The 18381-nt window shown below is 35.7% G+C and overlaps 2 protein-coding genes and 1 long non-coding RNA gene across 3 annotated transcripts; 2 read left to right on the top strand and 1 right to left on the bottom strand.

Annotated features, from left to right (window-relative positions):
- LOC112508670 (protein SHORTAGE IN CHIASMATA 1) lies at positions 1-6972 on the top strand. The gene is made up of 9 exons (XM_025113363.1): positions 1-282; positions 1247-1333; positions 1448-1519; positions 2380-2778; positions 2842-3717; positions 4009-4518; positions 5158-6114; positions 6211-6801; positions 6886-6972. The coding sequence occupies exons 1-9, from the start codon at positions 1-3 to the stop codon at positions 6970-6972; spliced, it is 3861 nt and encodes a 1286-aa protein (XP_024969131.1).
- Positions 6973-8757: 1785 nt separating this feature from the next.
- LOC112508525 (myosin-2 heavy chain) lies at positions 8758-13212 on the bottom strand. The gene is made up of 9 exons (XM_025113168.1): positions 13017-13212; positions 12682-12872; positions 12395-12595; positions 12189-12311; positions 11958-11995; positions 11775-11874; positions 9885-11630; positions 9287-9366; positions 8758-9172 (listed from the first exon to the last, which is right to left on the bottom strand). Exons 2-9 carry the CDS (start codon positions 12754-12756, stop codon positions 8923-8925), a joined length of 2613 nt encoding a protein of 870 aa, XP_024968936.1. The 5' UTR covers positions 12757-12872; positions 13017-13212; the 3' UTR covers positions 8758-8922.
- On the top strand, positions 12183-13078 carry LOC112508526. The gene is made up of 3 exons (XR_003068779.1): positions 12183-12409; positions 12495-12616; positions 12805-13078. It is a non-coding gene; the product is annotated as an uncharacterized LOC112508526 (long non-coding RNA).
- Positions 13213-18381: the final 5169 nt, after the last annotated feature.

Raw genomic sequence — 18381 nt, 5'->3', positions numbered from 1 at the left:
ATGAGAACTCGCTTCTCCGCCGACTTCTTCAGCTCCTCCGCCTCATCGCAATCTTTGCAAACCCTAGATTTTCTCCGATTTCCACCTCCTCAGCTCTCTTCCCCTGATCTTTTCAACTTTGACAACCTCTCGTGTTTCGATCAAGTCACTTCTCTCTACATCTCTCCTCAAATCGAGAGGTTTTCCGTTAGTGAAGCTCTCAGTAAGTTCTTCTCCGACGTTCTTCCTCAAGATATAAATGCCGAGATTGATCAGCAAATAGCGAGGGAAGTAACGTCAGAGGTAATGAGCTCTAACTTCCAATCACTTTGTTCGGTCATCCATTATTATTACAGAGTACCTCTATGAGCACTTTATTTGTTTCTGATGGAGTTAATTTGCTTCTATTAATGAAACGTTTGTTATTCAGACCGAAGTTAGGTTTTGTGGATTCTGCAATATACCAATGCAGAATGTTTTCGAAACTCGTTTGCTTTGAATTCTGGTTTTAACGCATGCAGTAATCCGTACTGAAACCCTACTGATTTTTAGTTCTGTATATAGGTTTTTGAGTCTATAGTATATATCTGAATTCCAGGCAAAGAACTTAAAGTTTGGCAATCACAGGGTTATTATCTGACACTATCACTATTATGATACATTTTTTTTACTCTAGAAATTTAAAAGAGGTTAAGTATTGTATTGACAGTGCACACTAGTGATATGACTGTTTAACTTTATGATTGAAGTTTTCGGTTTGTTATATGAAAATTTTATTATTCAGTCAGTAATTACCATGTGAATTTTGGTGAAAGGATGTATGCAATAATGGTTTTAAATGTGTCCAGTTTGACTTTAAAAGATAACGAGTCACTTATTTTAAACTTTATAAATCAGTTCTGGTATAGAAAGATATGAGAAATATCATTTGATTTTATGGTATGCCAAGGTGCATGATTCCATACTCTAGAATTGGAATTCTATACACTGATGAACTAAATAGCTTGGATTTAATTCCAGACGTCGGATCTTGTGCTCCCTGGTGCTTAAGTTTTGTATAGCTTTTAAATACCTCCATTGTTGTCATTTAGTTTATATTTCTTTTTGAATTTAATGTGATGGGAGGGACCTGGAGTATCAACAATATCTGTACTACAAAGCTGGAGATATTAAATTCCCAATAGCATTGAGAGATTTCACATCTTATTATTCATTTCAATTCTTATATACAAGTCAGGCTTTTCACTCATGGTATTTGCTTGTGCAGAAGCAAATAGATGACAATTCAGATGGTGCTGCTAACAACAATTTTACAGTAGTTAAATTTGAAAGTCCAGAACTTTGTATATCTTTGGTAACCAACTGTTCTTCAAACACAATTAATTTGTATAATAAATACTTAACATGGAACTAGTCATGTACATTGTAATGATATATCTCGTTATCAGCTGAAGTCTGTCACCTGCAGGAAGATTCTTGCCTTTTGCATGAAGAGACGATGCAATTTTTCTTTGAAGTAGCAGATGCAGAAGTTTGTCCGGTACAAAGTTCAATTCATTTTTTTTCTCTGTTATACCATGTTAATCCATCAGCAAAGCTTTGAACCACAAGCGAGCAAAAGGAACACAGAAGGAACGGCAACATATCCCGCCATTGTTGTAATAAAGCAGTAGGACATCTGATTTTTTTAATGTAGCTTCCTTGGTATGGCTCTGAGAAGTCTGGCGTTAGAAACTTCTTTCAGCACTATAAAAAGATAAAATGTTGGGCAAACAGAGATGAAAGCATAAATTAATCGGAGGTGTCCACATTTATCTGCCATATTTGAGTTCACAACCAAATGTGTCTTTGAAACCCTGGAATTAGTATTCAATAGCAGTAGGCTGTCAGGATTTCTAATGAGTTGGGGGGGGACCCCCAAAGAGAGGATGTTCCTGGAGGCTAACATGTATTTAGATGGTAAATATACCATATATAAAGAGTTTTCTGTTTTCTGTAAATTGTAATATAGTTATGGATACACCAGGCACGTTGGACTGCGGCACCTGCTTTTCTGGTTTAAGAACCTTAAATAAAGCATAAGAAATAATGTAATAGGTATCATTCAGACCTTGATATTTTCATTTGTTAAGGTACTAGCGGCACATACAGAGTAACGTATAGCACCTCTTTATCCATTTTTCTTCCAAAAAGTCCTCTAGCACCTCTTTTATTCGTTTTTCTTCCAAAAAGTTGTACAGTCTCTTTTCTATTCATCTCTTGCAGAATTAGTTACCAATTTATCTGTGGCATAACTAGTTACCTAATGAGTTGGAGTTGGCACCTCAAAAGTCAAGATAACTTTCTTTGTATTGAAGATTTAGAGCCACTTCATTAATTAAGTTCAATCTTTTTTTGCAGGAGCTGCTTGATTTTTCACTTGAGGTGCAGCAACTGATGGATACTCATAAATCAATTTTCTCTGTAGAAGATTTTTGTTTAGAGTTCCAGGAAGAGCATGAGTCCGATGTCTTCGAAAATGGCAGTTTGGTTCAGGGCCAAATATCTTCCAAGCTTAGAACATATCCTCTCTTGGAAGTAGACGAGACAAGTCTGGGAATTAGCAGCTATATATCTAAGGACAAACATTTAATATTTGAAAGCAATGAACCCCAAAAGTGGATGCAAAAAGATGAATCAACATGCGATGCCAAGGAGCTTTTGCTTTCCATGGAATTCGACATATGGGAACATTTCTTAAATCACTCTCTGGTTCCATATCTTAAATTTGAAATACCATGCGGAAACTTTGCTCCCGAGGTGGACTTAAGAAATGCATTAGAATATTCAATGACTGATGGTAAACAAGAGTCTCATTGTGAGTTAGTGGATGGGTTTTCCTCTCTGACATTGAGCCCATTTGCATTCGAGCAATTGCAATTTTTTGATACAAAGACCTCACATTGTTCAGAAATGTTCTTTGACACTGAAATTATAAGTGATGTAGAATATTGTGAACAGATGTTTGGTGACACAACCTTAAGCACTTTTAACAGCTTGATTGTCACACATGAACTTATTCTGAGAGACGACTCTTTCAAATCACTGCCTGTTCCTATTATTTCTGATCAAGAAAAGATACTGTCAATACAAGTGTTTGTTGATGAAATGCTTCAGAAGTTGAAGATGCAAGCTTCCTCTGCTTCAGATGGAATATACTTGGACTGGCATCTGTTAGAGGAAGACATTTATACTCGTAATAGATCATCTTTCAAAATGTTTGAGGATATAGACACTTACTGTATTGAGGTAGATATGGACTCGTGTAATAGTCGAATGCTGACTTTGGAGTTTGTTTTATCTGATGCATGCTCAGATGAGAAAAACACAGAAGAGAACACTGAGGTGCTGAACATACAAATGAATTCACCTTCTAGTGGAAATTCAATGGATCATGTGTGTCATGATGGAATTACTTCAAGTAAGTTGAATGACATCTGCCAGAAGATGGAAAGTGGAGAAGATTTACTTGACAATAAGGTTAACAAGGCTCATCAGCTTGTTGAATCAACATCACAGTTCAATGATCTTGACTTTTTATTAAACCCTTTAGAGGTTACTTGTTTGAAAAAGCAAAGACCTGCTGATAAGAGACTTGAAATGGATTATGCTCTTCCCATGATTTCAGCCAAGGGCCCAATCGAGACGCATGATACCTGCGAAAAGCAGTGGCAGAGCTTGGAGAATGAGTTGCATTCAGTTAAGTTTTTTCCTTGCATTTAGTAACGTTTTCTTTTAATGCATTTTGGCCCTCATTACCTGCAGAAAGAGCTAAATAGCCATGTTGTATAGTGACAAACATGTGAAAGTTTTGAAAATTAATATCTATCTGGAAATCATAATTTTATTTCTTCTAAACTCATTTTCTATCTTTTAGCAATGATAATTTTATCCTCCTCATTTAAGTTTAAGCATCTGGTTTAGTTTATAAGGGTTAGTTGTTGTTTTGATTTGAAACTCTTTACATTCCATACATGTATTACAAGCTAGAGAGAAGATCTGCATTCTACTTCACCACTAAGCAAGAGAAGCAAGAACTCAGAAGGACTGCTATGTTCTACACCTGTTGCGGAAAAGAACACCATGGGATCTATGAAAGCCACATATGAAGTTATGACTAGCTCCCTCCATCTACATGTACCACAACAGCCCTCAGCATTGGATTCAAAGAAAATGAGCACAAACATGCCTTCATTACCTGATGCGGTTATAGTGGTGAACACCCAAAATGTTGATACAGAAATGATAGTTTCCAGGAGAAGCACATACCAAAGAATACTTGCAATGGAGAAGGAAGGTTTACAGGTTGTTGAAAGGGATTTAAATCTGCCAGTTGATGTTATAGTTAGTGCTGCCGTTTGCTTAGTGTTGTATGACAGCAAAAACATTAGAAGGAAGACTTCTTTAGATGGCGTTTCTGCATTCTTATCTTCATGTGTTGAAAATATTGCGGCAAACGTTTTGACATCACTTAGTTTTGCCTTCAGTAGTTGCATTCTGGTAAGTATCATGCCAAACTCTGGTTCATTATTTTTCAAGGTTCGTTTTAATAAACTTGGATCATACTAGCCTTAACCCAATTACTTGGGTTCTTATACATACTTTTCCTTCCACCACTTTATTTTTAAAGCATGGCATCCTTCTAGACCTCTTAGTTATGTTAGTTCTGACGATTCCTCCTTGGGACACATGCCTTTTAGTGTAACAATTGATGATTATCCGTTACAGCCAAAAATGTGTCTAAACGTTATTGCGTCTTGGTCCATATTTGATTGTTCCATAAAGGTAATCACACATTATGTTACTTGTTCTCATGGAAAGTTAGGTTCCAGTAATTGAAATTGTTGTACCATCACTACGGAACTATGACGTCATCAAGGCAACGACTTAGATGTCAGCATGGTTTTATATTAACAAACTAATGCTTGTCATCTGCGTGGTAAAAATATGTCCATTTTTCTATTTCTACATTGCGTTTGCGGGTAAAAGAGTAGTTGAACAAACGTTGAATAATAGAGTACCCGTTTTTGCTCCATATAAATTCACACATGTGCTGATCAACTTATTCACCATTGAATTTCTGTGTAGCTTGAGATAAATTATTATTTGACAGTCTCTTTGATATACCTTGTTCTACAGATATTTGAAGGAGAAGTTGGTTTCCTTGCTAGTATAATGGAGTCATCAGATGGATTATATGCTGCTGCATCAAGCCTAGGAATTGACTTGCAGCTCTTTTGTTCATATTCATCTGAGATAACTGATGAGATAATATTGAAATGTATCGCACATGCTGCAAAGTCAACTAGAGGCCTATATCCCAAGATGCCCGAGTCTGAAACTCTAGCTGAATCGTTTCTAACCAAATTTCCTTCAATTAATCCACTCTCGGCACATGCAATTTTGTCTTCAGTTGGAACACTCGTTGAGTTTCTTGAAATGTCTCATCAGCAAAGGGTTTGTGCCGTCCAAAAGTACCTCGTTCCTGATGCAAGTACCACATTGTTTAGTGCTTTATGCAGATATGGTGAGCGAGAAGATTCTAGATCAGGAATGACAGATTGCTGCTCTTCAGTGTCAGAAGGTCATGACTCCGGCAATTGTTGTCCTAAGAGTGACCATGAGAAAAAGAAAAGAAAGTATGTCAGTAGTCCTGAGGCAAGGGCGATGTCCATGGATTATTTATTTCAAGTTGAGCAAAATAATGATGTCACATGTGATCCTCCCAAAACTGCAAATTCACATAGTTATTGGAATTTGGAAGCTGAAGAAATATCTGATGATATTGTGAAGTCTAATACAGCTTTTGATGAGATTTATTTTGGTGAAAACCAAAGATCTGCTCTGGGTATTATGCTGAATCCTTCTAGTTTGGCTAAGCCATGTAATATTCGAATGTCAGAAGCACCTGAGGTCTCAGGTGAAATAAATTTACCCGACATGACAGTGATTGAGACATCATTTGGTCAAAGCAAGAAAGTGCATATGCCCACGGTGAACAAGTTAGGTAGTCACACTGATAATAACTCTAAAGGTCTGCACGAAGGGTTTAAAGGGGAAGTTATTGACATTGATGATGATGCTATGGCAGGTGAGGACTTCTCTTTGGTGCACTCCGTATGCTTTTCACCTAGAATAGAGAAGGGAAGTGCCCCAGGCGTTTCTAGAACTACAAGTAAACTATCGTCTGGTTGGTGCAGTCTTCCTAGTTTTCCCTCGGCTGCTGACATCAACTCAGACTTAGATTTCTGGATTGATACCAAACATAATGGACAGAGTTCGAGAGAAGAAATTACACTGAATTCGCATGCAGATCTAATGAACAATGGCATACCTCTAGAGCAGCTGCAGATATCCTCAGAGGAGTGTTTACTAGTGAACTCTCCAGTGGATTCCTGCAGACCATCTTTTAAAGGAAAGGATCCACATTATGGTAGGACACCACTGTCAAAAGCCATTTTCTCTGCTCAACCACAGAAAGGTTCACCTTGGACTATAGATTTTCTTAACAGAATTAAGGAAAAGAGCAGGCTGCGTCAGCAATCTGTTCCATGCATATCATCTGCCCCTTGTTTTGGCTATTCAGGGAATTCATCAAAGTTTAGAAAGAGAAAAAGCCCATCTATACTCGACTTCTACAGGTACCAAAGGAGCAGCACCGTGCAAAGCATGGAGCACAAAGGGCAAAAGGTTCCTATACAACCATCAAATTCATCAAAATCTGTAAACACATCACCTTCCTCATCACAGACATGGACTCCAATTGATAAGAGAGCAAAAAGGGTGTGTCATTCATACTTCTAATACATATTTTGAAGTGGGTTTTTGTGTGTAAATCTTACATCAAATTCTTCTACTTGGATACAGAGGCTAACTTTTGCCACCAATGGAAGCAAGGGCCAAAGCAAGCTAATCTGGAGTGATAAGACTAATCAAACTCAGAAAAGAAGATAGTAATGTTGCATGCTATGAGCATGAAGTACAGGTAAAATTGTTTGGGCATTGGTTCATCATCTAACTAGCTTGGTTATCAACCCAATTTTAGCTGTAAAATGTGGGTTTTGATGGCTCGCTAGTTTTCCTACTTGATCATAAATGGAAAGGTATACATAAACCGTTCATGAGATGAACTTACACTTGAGATCACAATTTTGTGTTTCATGTATCCTTATCCTAAGTTTCCTTATTCCCTTGTTTGTATCCTTATCACTGTTTTTTATGTGTTCTTAATATGGACGTGGAGGTGTGTATGATATGAGAGGGGTATGGTGAGAAAATTATGGTGTTAATGGGGAAAGTATGTCTATTGTAACTTACCTGTTAAGTCATTGATCTATTGATTTATATCTTAAACAAACATTCGTATATGGGGAATCGAATACGTCCTCCAACCCGTTAAGTCCATTAAGTTCTAGTAAAACACCACCGTAGTCGTTATATTTCAGCCATAACCTTTGAATGACTAATTTTGTTCGAGTTGTAAGAATATTGAAAAGATATGTCAATGATCTCATTCTTGCACACATCCCCATCCCAGTCTGGTTGAATTTCTTTGGTAAACAGTAAGTATCATGCTCTGCACCAAGCACCAGAACACACAAACAATACTATGAACCCACTTCTAGATCATGAGTGAATTTGTTGATGTTGCACCCATCAAGTATGGAAAGTGCCAAACATTGGGAACTACCATTTGGGACCTTTTTAGAAATTGGACGTTCTGAACCCAGCTCACGTACCGCCTTCATATCACCTCTTTATCATTAGCTATACAGAAAACACAGAACCCACATCAACCTCGGCACAGAGAGAGAGAGAGAGAGAGAGAGAGAGAGAGAGAGAGACCAGAGGACCTTGATTTGGAAGGGGAGATTGCATCACCATAGCATTTGAATCAGATATATATGGGTCTAATGGATCAAATTTGGGTTGGGCCTGAGTTTAGCTTGGCAGGGAGAGAGGTAGGCTCATCGTTTGGACAAATTTCATCTTTTTTCTTTCACAAGCCATGGGTCTTCATGGAAACATCCACTCTACTCTTTGGAATAGAGGTAAAGTCTGCCTACATCCTACCCTCCCTAGACCCGATCCCTGGGTGGGATATACTGGGATAGTTGGTCTGGCTTGAGGTAGGCTAATCGTTGGCTTCAATGACATTGTAGGTGATCCATTAATGGGAGAAATCAGAGTGGCATGTTGGTTCCTCTTAGGGACTACCCTCTTTTATTCTGATGGTGGTCCAACAGTGGCATGGTGGTTGGGATGATGGAGGTTGGACGTGGGGGCATCAGCTCTTTTTCTTCTGCCATAGGAAGGGTTGGTGATATTAAGTTATCTGTTTAGTGGTGGAAGATCCTAATTAAAGAAAAACATCCTTATCTCTAATATCTAAATGAAAGAAATGACTTCATTACACTAACTGTATTGTAATGCAATAAGCGCATGACACTTTCCAGTAATATTTGGTCGGGAACACAGCACAAATTACATATTTGAAACAAAAATAATTTAGGGTATCAATTACCAGAAGTGAAAGGTAGAAGTACATTAAGTTTTGAAGGTAAAAGCATAGGGTTTTTTACTTTTCTGCAATCAATTGCTGCATCAAAATTGATGTCAAACCTGTAAGTATGTTCCATAAACATTGAAAGTCCCACATGATGGAAAAGAAGGATGGGCCAGTAGAACATAAAGTCGTCACTAAACATTTTACAGTAAGTGACATTACTCGATGCAAGATGAAAAACAAACACAAAGATAATGGTGTATAAGATTTGTTAATGGTGGTGCATGCTGTGGGATATCCAAACACAATCTCAACACAACCTATCTCGTTGATCTTCCCATAACTGGATTCACGCCACAATATGTTACAATTTTAGGCATCAAGCATCTACAATACTGCTATTTCTTCTTACCATTTCGCAGATTACGCAAGGTCATTACAAGTTGTTGTCTTTCACCTTCCACCTCTGCAAATCTTAGACTTATTTCTAAATATTTTTCTTGCATCTCTTTCAGCTCACTTTCCATATGTTTGTTCCTTTCATCCAATGTTGATATTTCACTTAATAATCTGTTAAGGTTCTGCTCATCATTGTAATGAGAAGTGGGCACTGACTGCTCTTTCTGTGAGCATCTTCTTCTTTCATTGCTGGAAACACAGAAGATGAAGAGTTCTTTATTATGTATCTATACATTAATGGAGATTGAAAAAAGAAGCAAAGGAAGGGAATAAGTGAAACTGCTTTAACTTAATTGTGTGTACCTTTTTGCTGATTCCAGAGTGGATCTGCTTACATCATGCTTGTTTGTGGTGATGCTAACATCACATGGTACATTACTTTCCTGCAGATCGAAGATAAGTCATCAGGTGAGTTATGGTGCTATTCATGTAGAAACATAAGTGCTTAATTTGCAAGTCTTTAAAAAGGTATTGCTTTCTACAGAAATCTGAGAAGTTATGTATACAAGTACGGCTGGTTTATAAACCAAACCAAACAAACTCAATATATCCCATCCAGAAGAGGGAGGAGGGGAGATGTACGTAGACATTTCCTCTGTCTCAAGATGTAGGCAGATCTTTGGCGGGTTGGGTTTAATCGGGTTATTTGCAGGTTGGGTTGGGTGGGTTGGCGGTTCGGTTGGGTTTTTGGCTGGCCCTAGTAAAGAGGCTGTTTAATAGTTTACTTTATTGGAGTTACAGAATCAGATAGACCTTACTTAGGATATGCAGAAAAAAAAGAATATGATTCCTTCAACATGTGATGGATGAGTAAATGTTTGAGTGCTTGCTTGTGTGTACATTTACATGCATTTGTATATGTATCTAATGCGTGTGTGAAAGCCGAAATTGGATTATGTACCTTGAGCAAGTTCAGGTGTTTTGGCTGATCCATGGTTGTGGTTGCCTCTTCTTTCTTCCTTAGGTTATGCTCTAACCTAGAAACCTCTTTCTGTAGATTGCTTTTCTCTAACTCAATTACCAACAACCTTTGTCGCAATTCGTTGTGGTCACCTCTTAGCATTTTCAGTTCTGACTGCATAGACCTAATCATAACGTTCTTTTCACTCATCAAACTCGTCCAAGTTGTTGATTCCTTCTGTAGCTTTTCTGTTTCCTTCTTTAGCGAAGCAAGTTCTGTCACCAATAATTCTCTTTCTCTAATCCATTCTCGTGGTGTTTCTGCTTCTGCATCTCTAATAAAATCGCAGTTATTTGCTTCTTGTATATCTTTTGTCAATGAGAACTCTTGACGAGATTTCTCAAGTGCTTCTTGTAAGTCTCTCATCTGCAGTTGCAAATTTTGAGCTTCAGCAATTGCTTCTGAAGCCAGCTTCTCTTTCTCATCAAGCTTTGATGTCATTTCGACAGAAAGCCTTCTCAATTCCTCCTGAAGGTTCTCAGCAGCAATAGCATTGGCCAACCTTGTCTTTCTTAAAGCCTCCTCTGCTTCTACAACTCTTTGCTCCTGTTCTATTTTGGCTTTCATCAAGTCTTGTACATCGTCTTCAAAATCATGCCCTTGCTTATCTAATTCTTTCTCCAAGCCCTTAACATGGGTTTCTAACTCAGTGATCATATCCAAAGACTGTGAGAGTTCCGATGTCTGATTCATAATCTTTTCCTCTATTCTCTTTACCTGGAGTTCATATTGTTTAATTGTGGCCAAAGAATTTGAGTATTCGCTTTGCATCTCCATCTGTTCTATCTGTGTCTGCTCCAACTTGCAAGAGATGTCATCGTTCTCCTGCAGTAAAAGTTTATAATCTACAGAAATATCTTCAATATGGATCTTCAACTCCTCCTTCTCTTTCTTTTGGAGCTCTATTTCAGCATACAGGCCCTCAATCTTCTCTTTTTCATGGTCCCTTTTGCATGCTATAGCTTCTTTCGCCATTTGACTTTCTTTCAGCTTTTCAGAAAGATCAGACATCTCTGAATTTTTTTCCTCTACCATTCTATCAAGATCTTTGACTGCAAGAAACAATTTAGAATTGGACTCTTCTGTTTCCTCTAGATGCAATGACAGTGATTTGTTCAAATCCTTTTCACGCTTTAGCTCTTCTCTTACTTCATCTAAAAGAACCTTCAATACTTCTGGTGATTCTGACAGACGAGGAACTGCCTTATACATGTGTTTGTGTGAGGATTTGAGTTGATCACATTCTGTTTTAAGGTATTCTTTCTCCTCCTTGAGTTCAGCAATTTTCCTCGAGAGATCTTGTCCTCTTTTGTTCTCCTTCAGCATTTGCTTACGAAGAGACTCTAACTCCAGCTCTGATAACTCTGCTTGCCTTTCCAACCTGGTAACATCACTTTTTAACACTTCAACTGCATTCTTTGATGCTTCAGCATACCCATTCGTCTGATCCTGATAGTTGTGTTCTGGGCTGTTTAATAGATCAGCCATACTTCTGTCTGAAAGAGAACCCAATGACCAATCGGTGCTTGATCTTTGCTGTACATGATTTTCTGCCCGAAGGGCGTCACCCTTCTTATTCACAGGGTTTGGGTTCCTTCTGACAGCTGTATGCTCCTGGAATTTAGGATTGTTCTCCAACCGAGGATCTCTGTTGTTCTGAGAGTTTACTCTGCTTATGTAGTCATCCTGATTAACAATTGGAAACATGCTCTAAATATCAACCTTCAGCTTTAAGAAAGCTGAATTCAGTGTCTTTAGTAACATTTCAACCCTCATAACTTGCATTGTGCATAAATGGAATCGGAATATGCTGCTAATAATGTATCTTACTTCTGCAAAATCAAGGATGTTCTCATTTTCGCTGCCATCACTTGCTTGATTCTTCGATCTGAATGATTCAGCCTGTAGAGATTCATTCTCTTCCGACTCTCTGAGATGGCCCCAAGAATTGATCAATATTACATCAACTAAATAAAAAACCAATATCGGATTGATTAACTATGCTTCTTATACCTTTGTTCGTCTGTTCGTTGCATCTTTTGAATGAAAACCTGTCTCATGTTATAAGTATTAGTAAATTTGTCATTTTGGAATTTTTAAAAAGTGAACTTCAGACTGGTATTGTGATCCCATTAAGCCACTAATAAATTTAAACTGCCACACACACATATGTATGCATGTGTGTGTGTATATATAGATAGATAGATGGATAGATAGGTAAACAGAGAGAGAGAAAGAACTTACATGTAGAATTGCACCAGAGTTTGAAGTTGTGAGGGGAAGAGAAATTTGAAGAGGTTCAGTTGCCTCTGCAAAATCAGCAAAATCAACTCCTACCTCTCCTACAAAACCCGCTTTCGAGGATCCCTGTGAGAATCCTGAAACAACATTACAACGCCATCGAAAGCTTCACCGAAGATGAGACACAAATTTTGCAGTTATTTTCTTACCGTTGCCACATTGAAGTAGTAAATTTTCTCTTTATATGTTTCTGTTTTTTGATGCTTAACCAATTTAACCATCTCATAAATAGGAGATTCCCACGTACAGGTTCCTTCTACAATTGCAGTTTTCTCTAATCTGGCTGTGGGCTTCCCAATATCTGCTGGGATCAGAGATATCATCAACCCTTTTCCTTTCAGCTTTGGCACCTGCAATCAACACACCCAGAGGTAAAAACGTTAAAACCCGTATATTGATAAACCATAATTGCTTGATCTCATTACAGATAACATACCTGTGTTGCTTGAAACTGCATTTGGAACATCACTTTTTTGCTGTTTTGAGTCTTCCATCTTCCCGATTTGAACATTTTGCTTCTGCTTCTGGTTTTTTGATCTATCTCTTGTTGTTACATTAGGATCCAGAATTCAGATCTCTCCTGACAGCATCCCAGATGGGCTGTCCTCTTGTAGCCTTGGTATATAGCTGTCATAGATGAAGAACCATAAATGCAAGGTAAGAAGCCTTTTTCTTTATTAGCCTAAAAAAGTTTAAAAAATTTGGTTCTTGATTCGAGTTAAATCAATCACAAGTTGTACTTTAATTAGACAACAAGGTAGGTAGCCATACTAGAATATTGTATTCCTGCATGACAGAGTAACGTTACAATCCTCAAAGCCGGTACTCAACTTGTAGATCAAACTTCTGGGTTGTATTTTCTTAAAACACATAGATCATCTAACCATTTTAGGTTAATGGTAAAGAGTCGAATTTGGAATGTAGATTTATGGGAGCATTATTTGGGGGACCAAAAGCCACACCAACCCTGGGGTATTGCGTGGCCAGGTATGGATGGTTTTATGCAGGCAGCCGGACCCATATTGGAGTATCCATTATTGAAGCATTAAGTGTATGGCTTATCTATGATTGACCCATATCTATAATTAAAGTCTCAACTTACAGCCCTGTTAATCCATGAAAGCATCTACCCATGTGAGCCCATGTGCCTCTCCCTGTCTCTCTCTCTCTCTCACACACACACACACAACGGCTATATAATTGGTTAACTAGAAATATTATTATAAAAATAAATAAAACATGATACTTGAAGTCAAAAAAGTAGGAATGAAGTATTATTTGTTAGGATTAGAATAGAATATGTGAATAATGGTAGGAGAACATGATGCTGTTGTAGCATTCAACTCCAAGATTCGGTCCCTTTTTTACTCCATCAGAAATCTTGCAACGGTGTCGTGTTGTGGTCTGGAAGGTGTTTCTAACAGGGTTTGGACAAAGAAACTTAAAAAGTTTAATTATGATCCACTTCATATAAAGTGATATAATGACCTTATCCATTTACATTTAGCCATCTAATTACCACCCAAAACCATCCAAATTACATGTTTCTTCTTTTTTTTTTGTCTTTATGTGTATGTATCATATTTAACTTCTTAAAAATCATCCTAATTAATATTTGGTCAAAATCCTATTGTTTTTTTGCATGCATCTTTTAGAAAAGGATATAACACTACTTTTATATAGATTTAGTTTTTTTTTTCATTCTTAAAACTTTGTGTTTGTATCTAGTTGCAATCAGGGGTGCACTCTCCGAATGGAATTGACATTTGAGCAAGACAAATACTACGTCGTAGGCGTAAGGTCGATGTGTTTTTAGGCAAATTCCATCGTCTCGAACAATTTCTTCAGTTTTTTTGGTTGATTTTGAGGATTTTTACGGGTTTTTGGTTGATTGCAAGGCCTTTTATAGGTTTTTGGTTCATGTCTCTTGGACTTTTTTGGTTTTTACTTATATTTTCAAATATCTCGAAGCACCCCTAAAAAAATTCCCTCACAAAACTAGATTGAACAGTAGTACGAGATCCCACCTAAGCCTTCGTAGGTCCGCTTGTTGCAATCATGGTTTTATATCTAGTTTTTATCAATAGTTTTTTTTGTTGTATAAAAAAGTGAATGTAAAATGTTGTACCTTTTAATTAGTTTAAATAATGTTGAACATAATTAGTGAGTAAATGCAGGATAAGATGGTTGAATTGAAAAATGGAGGTTAGTTATGAGAGAAAGCAGTAGAGCATCTTATTGAGCTTGAACCCCTACCCTAAAGAGGCAATGCTATAGCTAGTAGAGAGCAGCAGTGATTCTGTTTTCACTTTATTTCATCTTCAAGCAGGTGTGGGGTTTGTGGTAGATGGGGACCATAACCTCCCTGTGGGTGGTTGTTGGGAATATTTAACCTACCAAAATTCTTAATTCAAGATGAATCTATACACCTGTAATACAGTCTTTTTGTCAATTCCTTTAACAAATTAAAGAAAAGGCCATCACCCTAATTTAATGTTTTTTATCCGAGCTTTTATCAGACGCTTATTGGATTGTTTATCGGTAAGTGTCATCACTCTCACTTGTTTTATTGAGTAACATTCTAGACCATTAAAATGAGTTGTGGTAAGTGTTTTTTACCTTCTCCGTCACTTACAGAGGAAGAGTATGAGTTCTTACAATATTTCTTACTGGGTAAGACTTTCTTATGTTTGTCACACTCACTAATGAGTTAAATAACACCCAGTAGGCACTTACCTGGTAACAGTTTAATAAAAATCCGTTAATCACTTTTGTTATGTTCTATTTTTTTTTTCAAACTATGATTTATACACATAAAATATGCATTTTATGTGGGTTTCAAAGGCAAATTCATCTTTTAACACATTTTAATGCATCTTTCGCACTTTCTTTCTGCCTCTCTGTTTGATTTCTATGATGTAATGATAAAAAAAATTGTGACCATCAAAGTATTTAAGAGTGTTATGTAAATTAGTCATGTAGTCATATGTTTAGATATTTGTCTTTTATAAAGGTCGCATTTCAAAAACTCAATGTTATAAAAACAACTAAAGGATCTATTGCTGGATGGATATCTTTGGTTGCTAGCCTGCCAATACTCTTGACGTTTAAAAATCTTGCCATAAAAAATGTCATAATTGTCTTGTTTGAAGTGTTTGTACGGATAATCACAACTACATTTTCAAAGTTTGTCATAAAAATAGTCAAATTATTTAAAATTGTGATATAATAAAATCAATCATGTTTTAAAGAAAAAATATCAAAGTCTGTCTTGTTCTAAAATTTGTTGTTAGCTAAAATAAATCAAATTTAATAATTTTGACATCTCAAAACCAGTTATATTTCAAAAAAATTGTGATTCTGAAAATTAATTGTGCTTTCTTTTTTTAAAATCCATTAGATTAACGGAAAGAGCTTTGCGAGATGTAAAAAACAAAGAATTTAAAGGGAAAAAACCTAACACACAAACAACAGTGACCCTGTAAAACAAGAGAGACTAAATGGAAAAAAAAGAACAACTAAAAAAAAGGCTAGATTGCATCTGCATTTGGAGAAGCAAAATCCAAGAATTCCAATATTTATAGAAAGACATACATCTTAGAAATATCCAATTGAAGAACCGAAATTAATTTCGTCAAGAAGGTTCTTGCTCAAACCAACACCTTTGAAGATACAAAGTTCCTTTTTCTTCAAAGAAAGTATGCAACAACCAAATTACAGCTTGGAAGATACATTTTGAAGAACACGCAGTACGACTAACACCGTCGAAACAAATTAGCCCCATTAAAGAAGATGTGATGAAATCCTCCAAGCTCCACCATTTGAAGATGTTTCCCCACAAATCCCTAGCATTTTTTTTTATTAACCTGGATATCCAACCCGCTATATGAGCCGACTAATCCCAGAACGACCACCTGCTTTGCAGATAGATCACAGTCACAATATTTGAACTTCCGTGGCAACAAGGGGATTTTTATTCTTCCTTAGATTTTAACCTGAAACCTCCTGCTATTTTTGACCTTTGGAGTCAAGCTCAAACCAATCAGATACCACTCTTGTGGTTAATCCCTAGCATATTTGCAACCAAGAAGATAATGTTCCACCGATTCGATGAAATCTTTACACATCAGACATAGAGTTGGCTTCAGATCGAGTCATTTTATTTGTAACTGTTGAACTACTGGAAGACGATTTAGTAGAGATCTCCAAATGAAAACATTGATTTTCCTTGGCACAATCTTGTTCCAAGGTGTTAAAAATTCCCGAAATTGAAGTTGTGAGAGTGTTGATGTCGACCATATATATAAGACATTTAACCTTGAAAAGTACATCTTCACACAAAATTCACCGAATATTAAAAAAATATTTTACAAAATCAAACAAATATCATGCTTTTCATAGTTTGTCATAAAAATTCGTAGTTATGGTTTACACGTATAAAAACCAACCATGCTTTAAAGTTTTGAAAAATAATTGCATTTAATATCTTAAAAACTAGCTTTTAAAAAACTAGTCATGCTTTTAATTTTTGGTTGCAATTTTCTAAATTTGACTATTTTTCTTCTTTAACAATATATTTTAAACTTGATTATAATTGAATTTTTTATGACAAATAAATTTAAAAAAACTAGAAGGGTACTCATGCAATACATCGAGACACATCTCTATTTCAATGTTTGGTTTTATTCCTTTTTTATGTTGATATAATACGGTTTTATGTAGTTTTGAGAAAGCGATAATGTTTTTAAAAGTTATTGTTTCTTTGTGTAATTTCTTTAATTCAATTTTTTTATTATAATTTAATTTAGGTTTAGTTTTGAATTAATTTAATTTATGTTTAATTCAAATTTTTTATTATAATCTTTTATGAAGATAATAATTAAGTATTTTGTTATATATCAATGATTATCCTAATTATATGTTAGATTTTTTTATATTTAAAATAAAATGTTTATCCTGTATTTGATTATATTTATCTACAGTTAGTTACACGAATTCAAATATGGGGCTTTAATAAGTTGTATTTATGTATAATTTACTTATAATCTTGAATTTTAAGTAATATGCATCAACAAACCGTACTTCGTATATAAAAATGATTTTTAAGAGTTTTTGCCAAATGTTTTATAATATAGTATAAATAGTTGAATTCTATTTAATAAAATGGTTATTAGAATATAATAATAGTGGGAAAATAATTACAACTTCAAATTTTATTATCATACCAATATTTTATTTCTTATTTTTAATATTCAATTTCGAATTAAGAAAATAAGTAAATTATAAATAAAATAAAAGAGAGAAAAATTATTAAAAAATGGTTTATTTATGTACACCAAAAATTAAAACAATGATAAATATTTATATAAATTATTTAATACGATAATTAAAAATAAAATATTAATTAGACAAAATCAAATTAAATCACCTTTTAGATTTTTAAAACTTGTGTTATGGAAGGTGTAAGTTTGGTAGAAATGCAAATAGGTGAAATGTCATAAATGGGTTTGAATTCAAATGATACCGACCACATATCTTTCTAACACGTATACTCTTTATTACAACAATATACTTACGTAATTGTAACATGTCTTAAAGTGAGATTGTTATAGATCAGTTGATTATATTGAATGGAAGGGACGTTTACCAAACATTTATCCGGTAAGTGCTTACTAGTAAAATTTAACACTATAATTTACTTACCGGGTAAGATTTTAATCCACCAAAACGATATCGTATGCAACAATTTACCCGGTAAGCGTTTACCGTGGTAAGAGTCGTCGCCCTCACTTACCGGGTAAGACTCTTGGTTCTTATCTCGTTCTTATCGGGTAAGATTTTTGGTCTTTACCATATTCATGCGGTGAGGTAATGTTACTTGGTAAACACTTATCCGGGTAAGCGTTTGGTAAACGGCCCCGAAGTTAGTAAAAGGAAAAAGCATAGAGCGAAATGACGATGAATATGAGGCGTTTATTTGTAGCCTACAACACAGATACGTAATGGTCGAAATATAATTTACTTCAAAAGTAATACAAGTAATATAAAACCCAAGGGATATTTTCATTTTGGATGAAAACTGATTAAACTTTATCATTTTGAATAATTAAATTTTTGAATTAATAAATTATTGAAT

The sequence above is a fragment of the Cynara cardunculus genome (genome assembly GCF_001531365.2).
Source record: "Cynara cardunculus var. scolymus isolate 2C chromosome LG 3, CcrdV1, whole genome shotgun sequence".
NCBI lineage: Eukaryota > Viridiplantae > Streptophyta > Magnoliopsida > Asterales > Asteraceae > Cynara > Cynara cardunculus.
This window is presented reverse-complemented; position numbering and strand designations above follow the sequence as displayed.

Excerpts from the sequence above, each read along its gene's own strand:
- LOC112508525 (XM_025113168.1), bottom strand. The coding sequence starts at position 12,756 with ATGTTCAAATCGGGAAGATGGAAGACTCAAAACAGCAAAAAAGTGATG. Across the intron at positions 11,996-12,188 it reads ACTCTGGTGCAATTCTACAT|GTTTTCATTCAAAAGATGCA; the intron begins GTAAGTTCTTTC and ends AACATGAGACAG. Across the intron at positions 11,875-11,957 it reads CAACGAACAGACGAACAAAG|AGAGTCGGAAGAGAATGAAT; the intron begins GTATAAGAAGCA and ends GGGCCATCTCAG.
- LOC112508670 (XM_025113363.1), top strand. The coding sequence starts at position 1 with ATGAGAACTCGCTTCTCCGCCGACTTCTTCAGCTCCTCCGCCTCATCG. Across the intron at positions 283-1,246 it reads CGAGGGAAGTAACGTCAGAG|AAGCAAATAGATGACAATTC; the intron begins GTAATGAGCTCT and ends TTGCTTGTGCAG. Across the intron at positions 3,718-4,008 it reads TGGAGAATGAGTTGCATTCA|AGAGAAGATCTGCATTCTAC; the intron begins GTTAAGTTTTTT and ends ATTACAAGCTAG.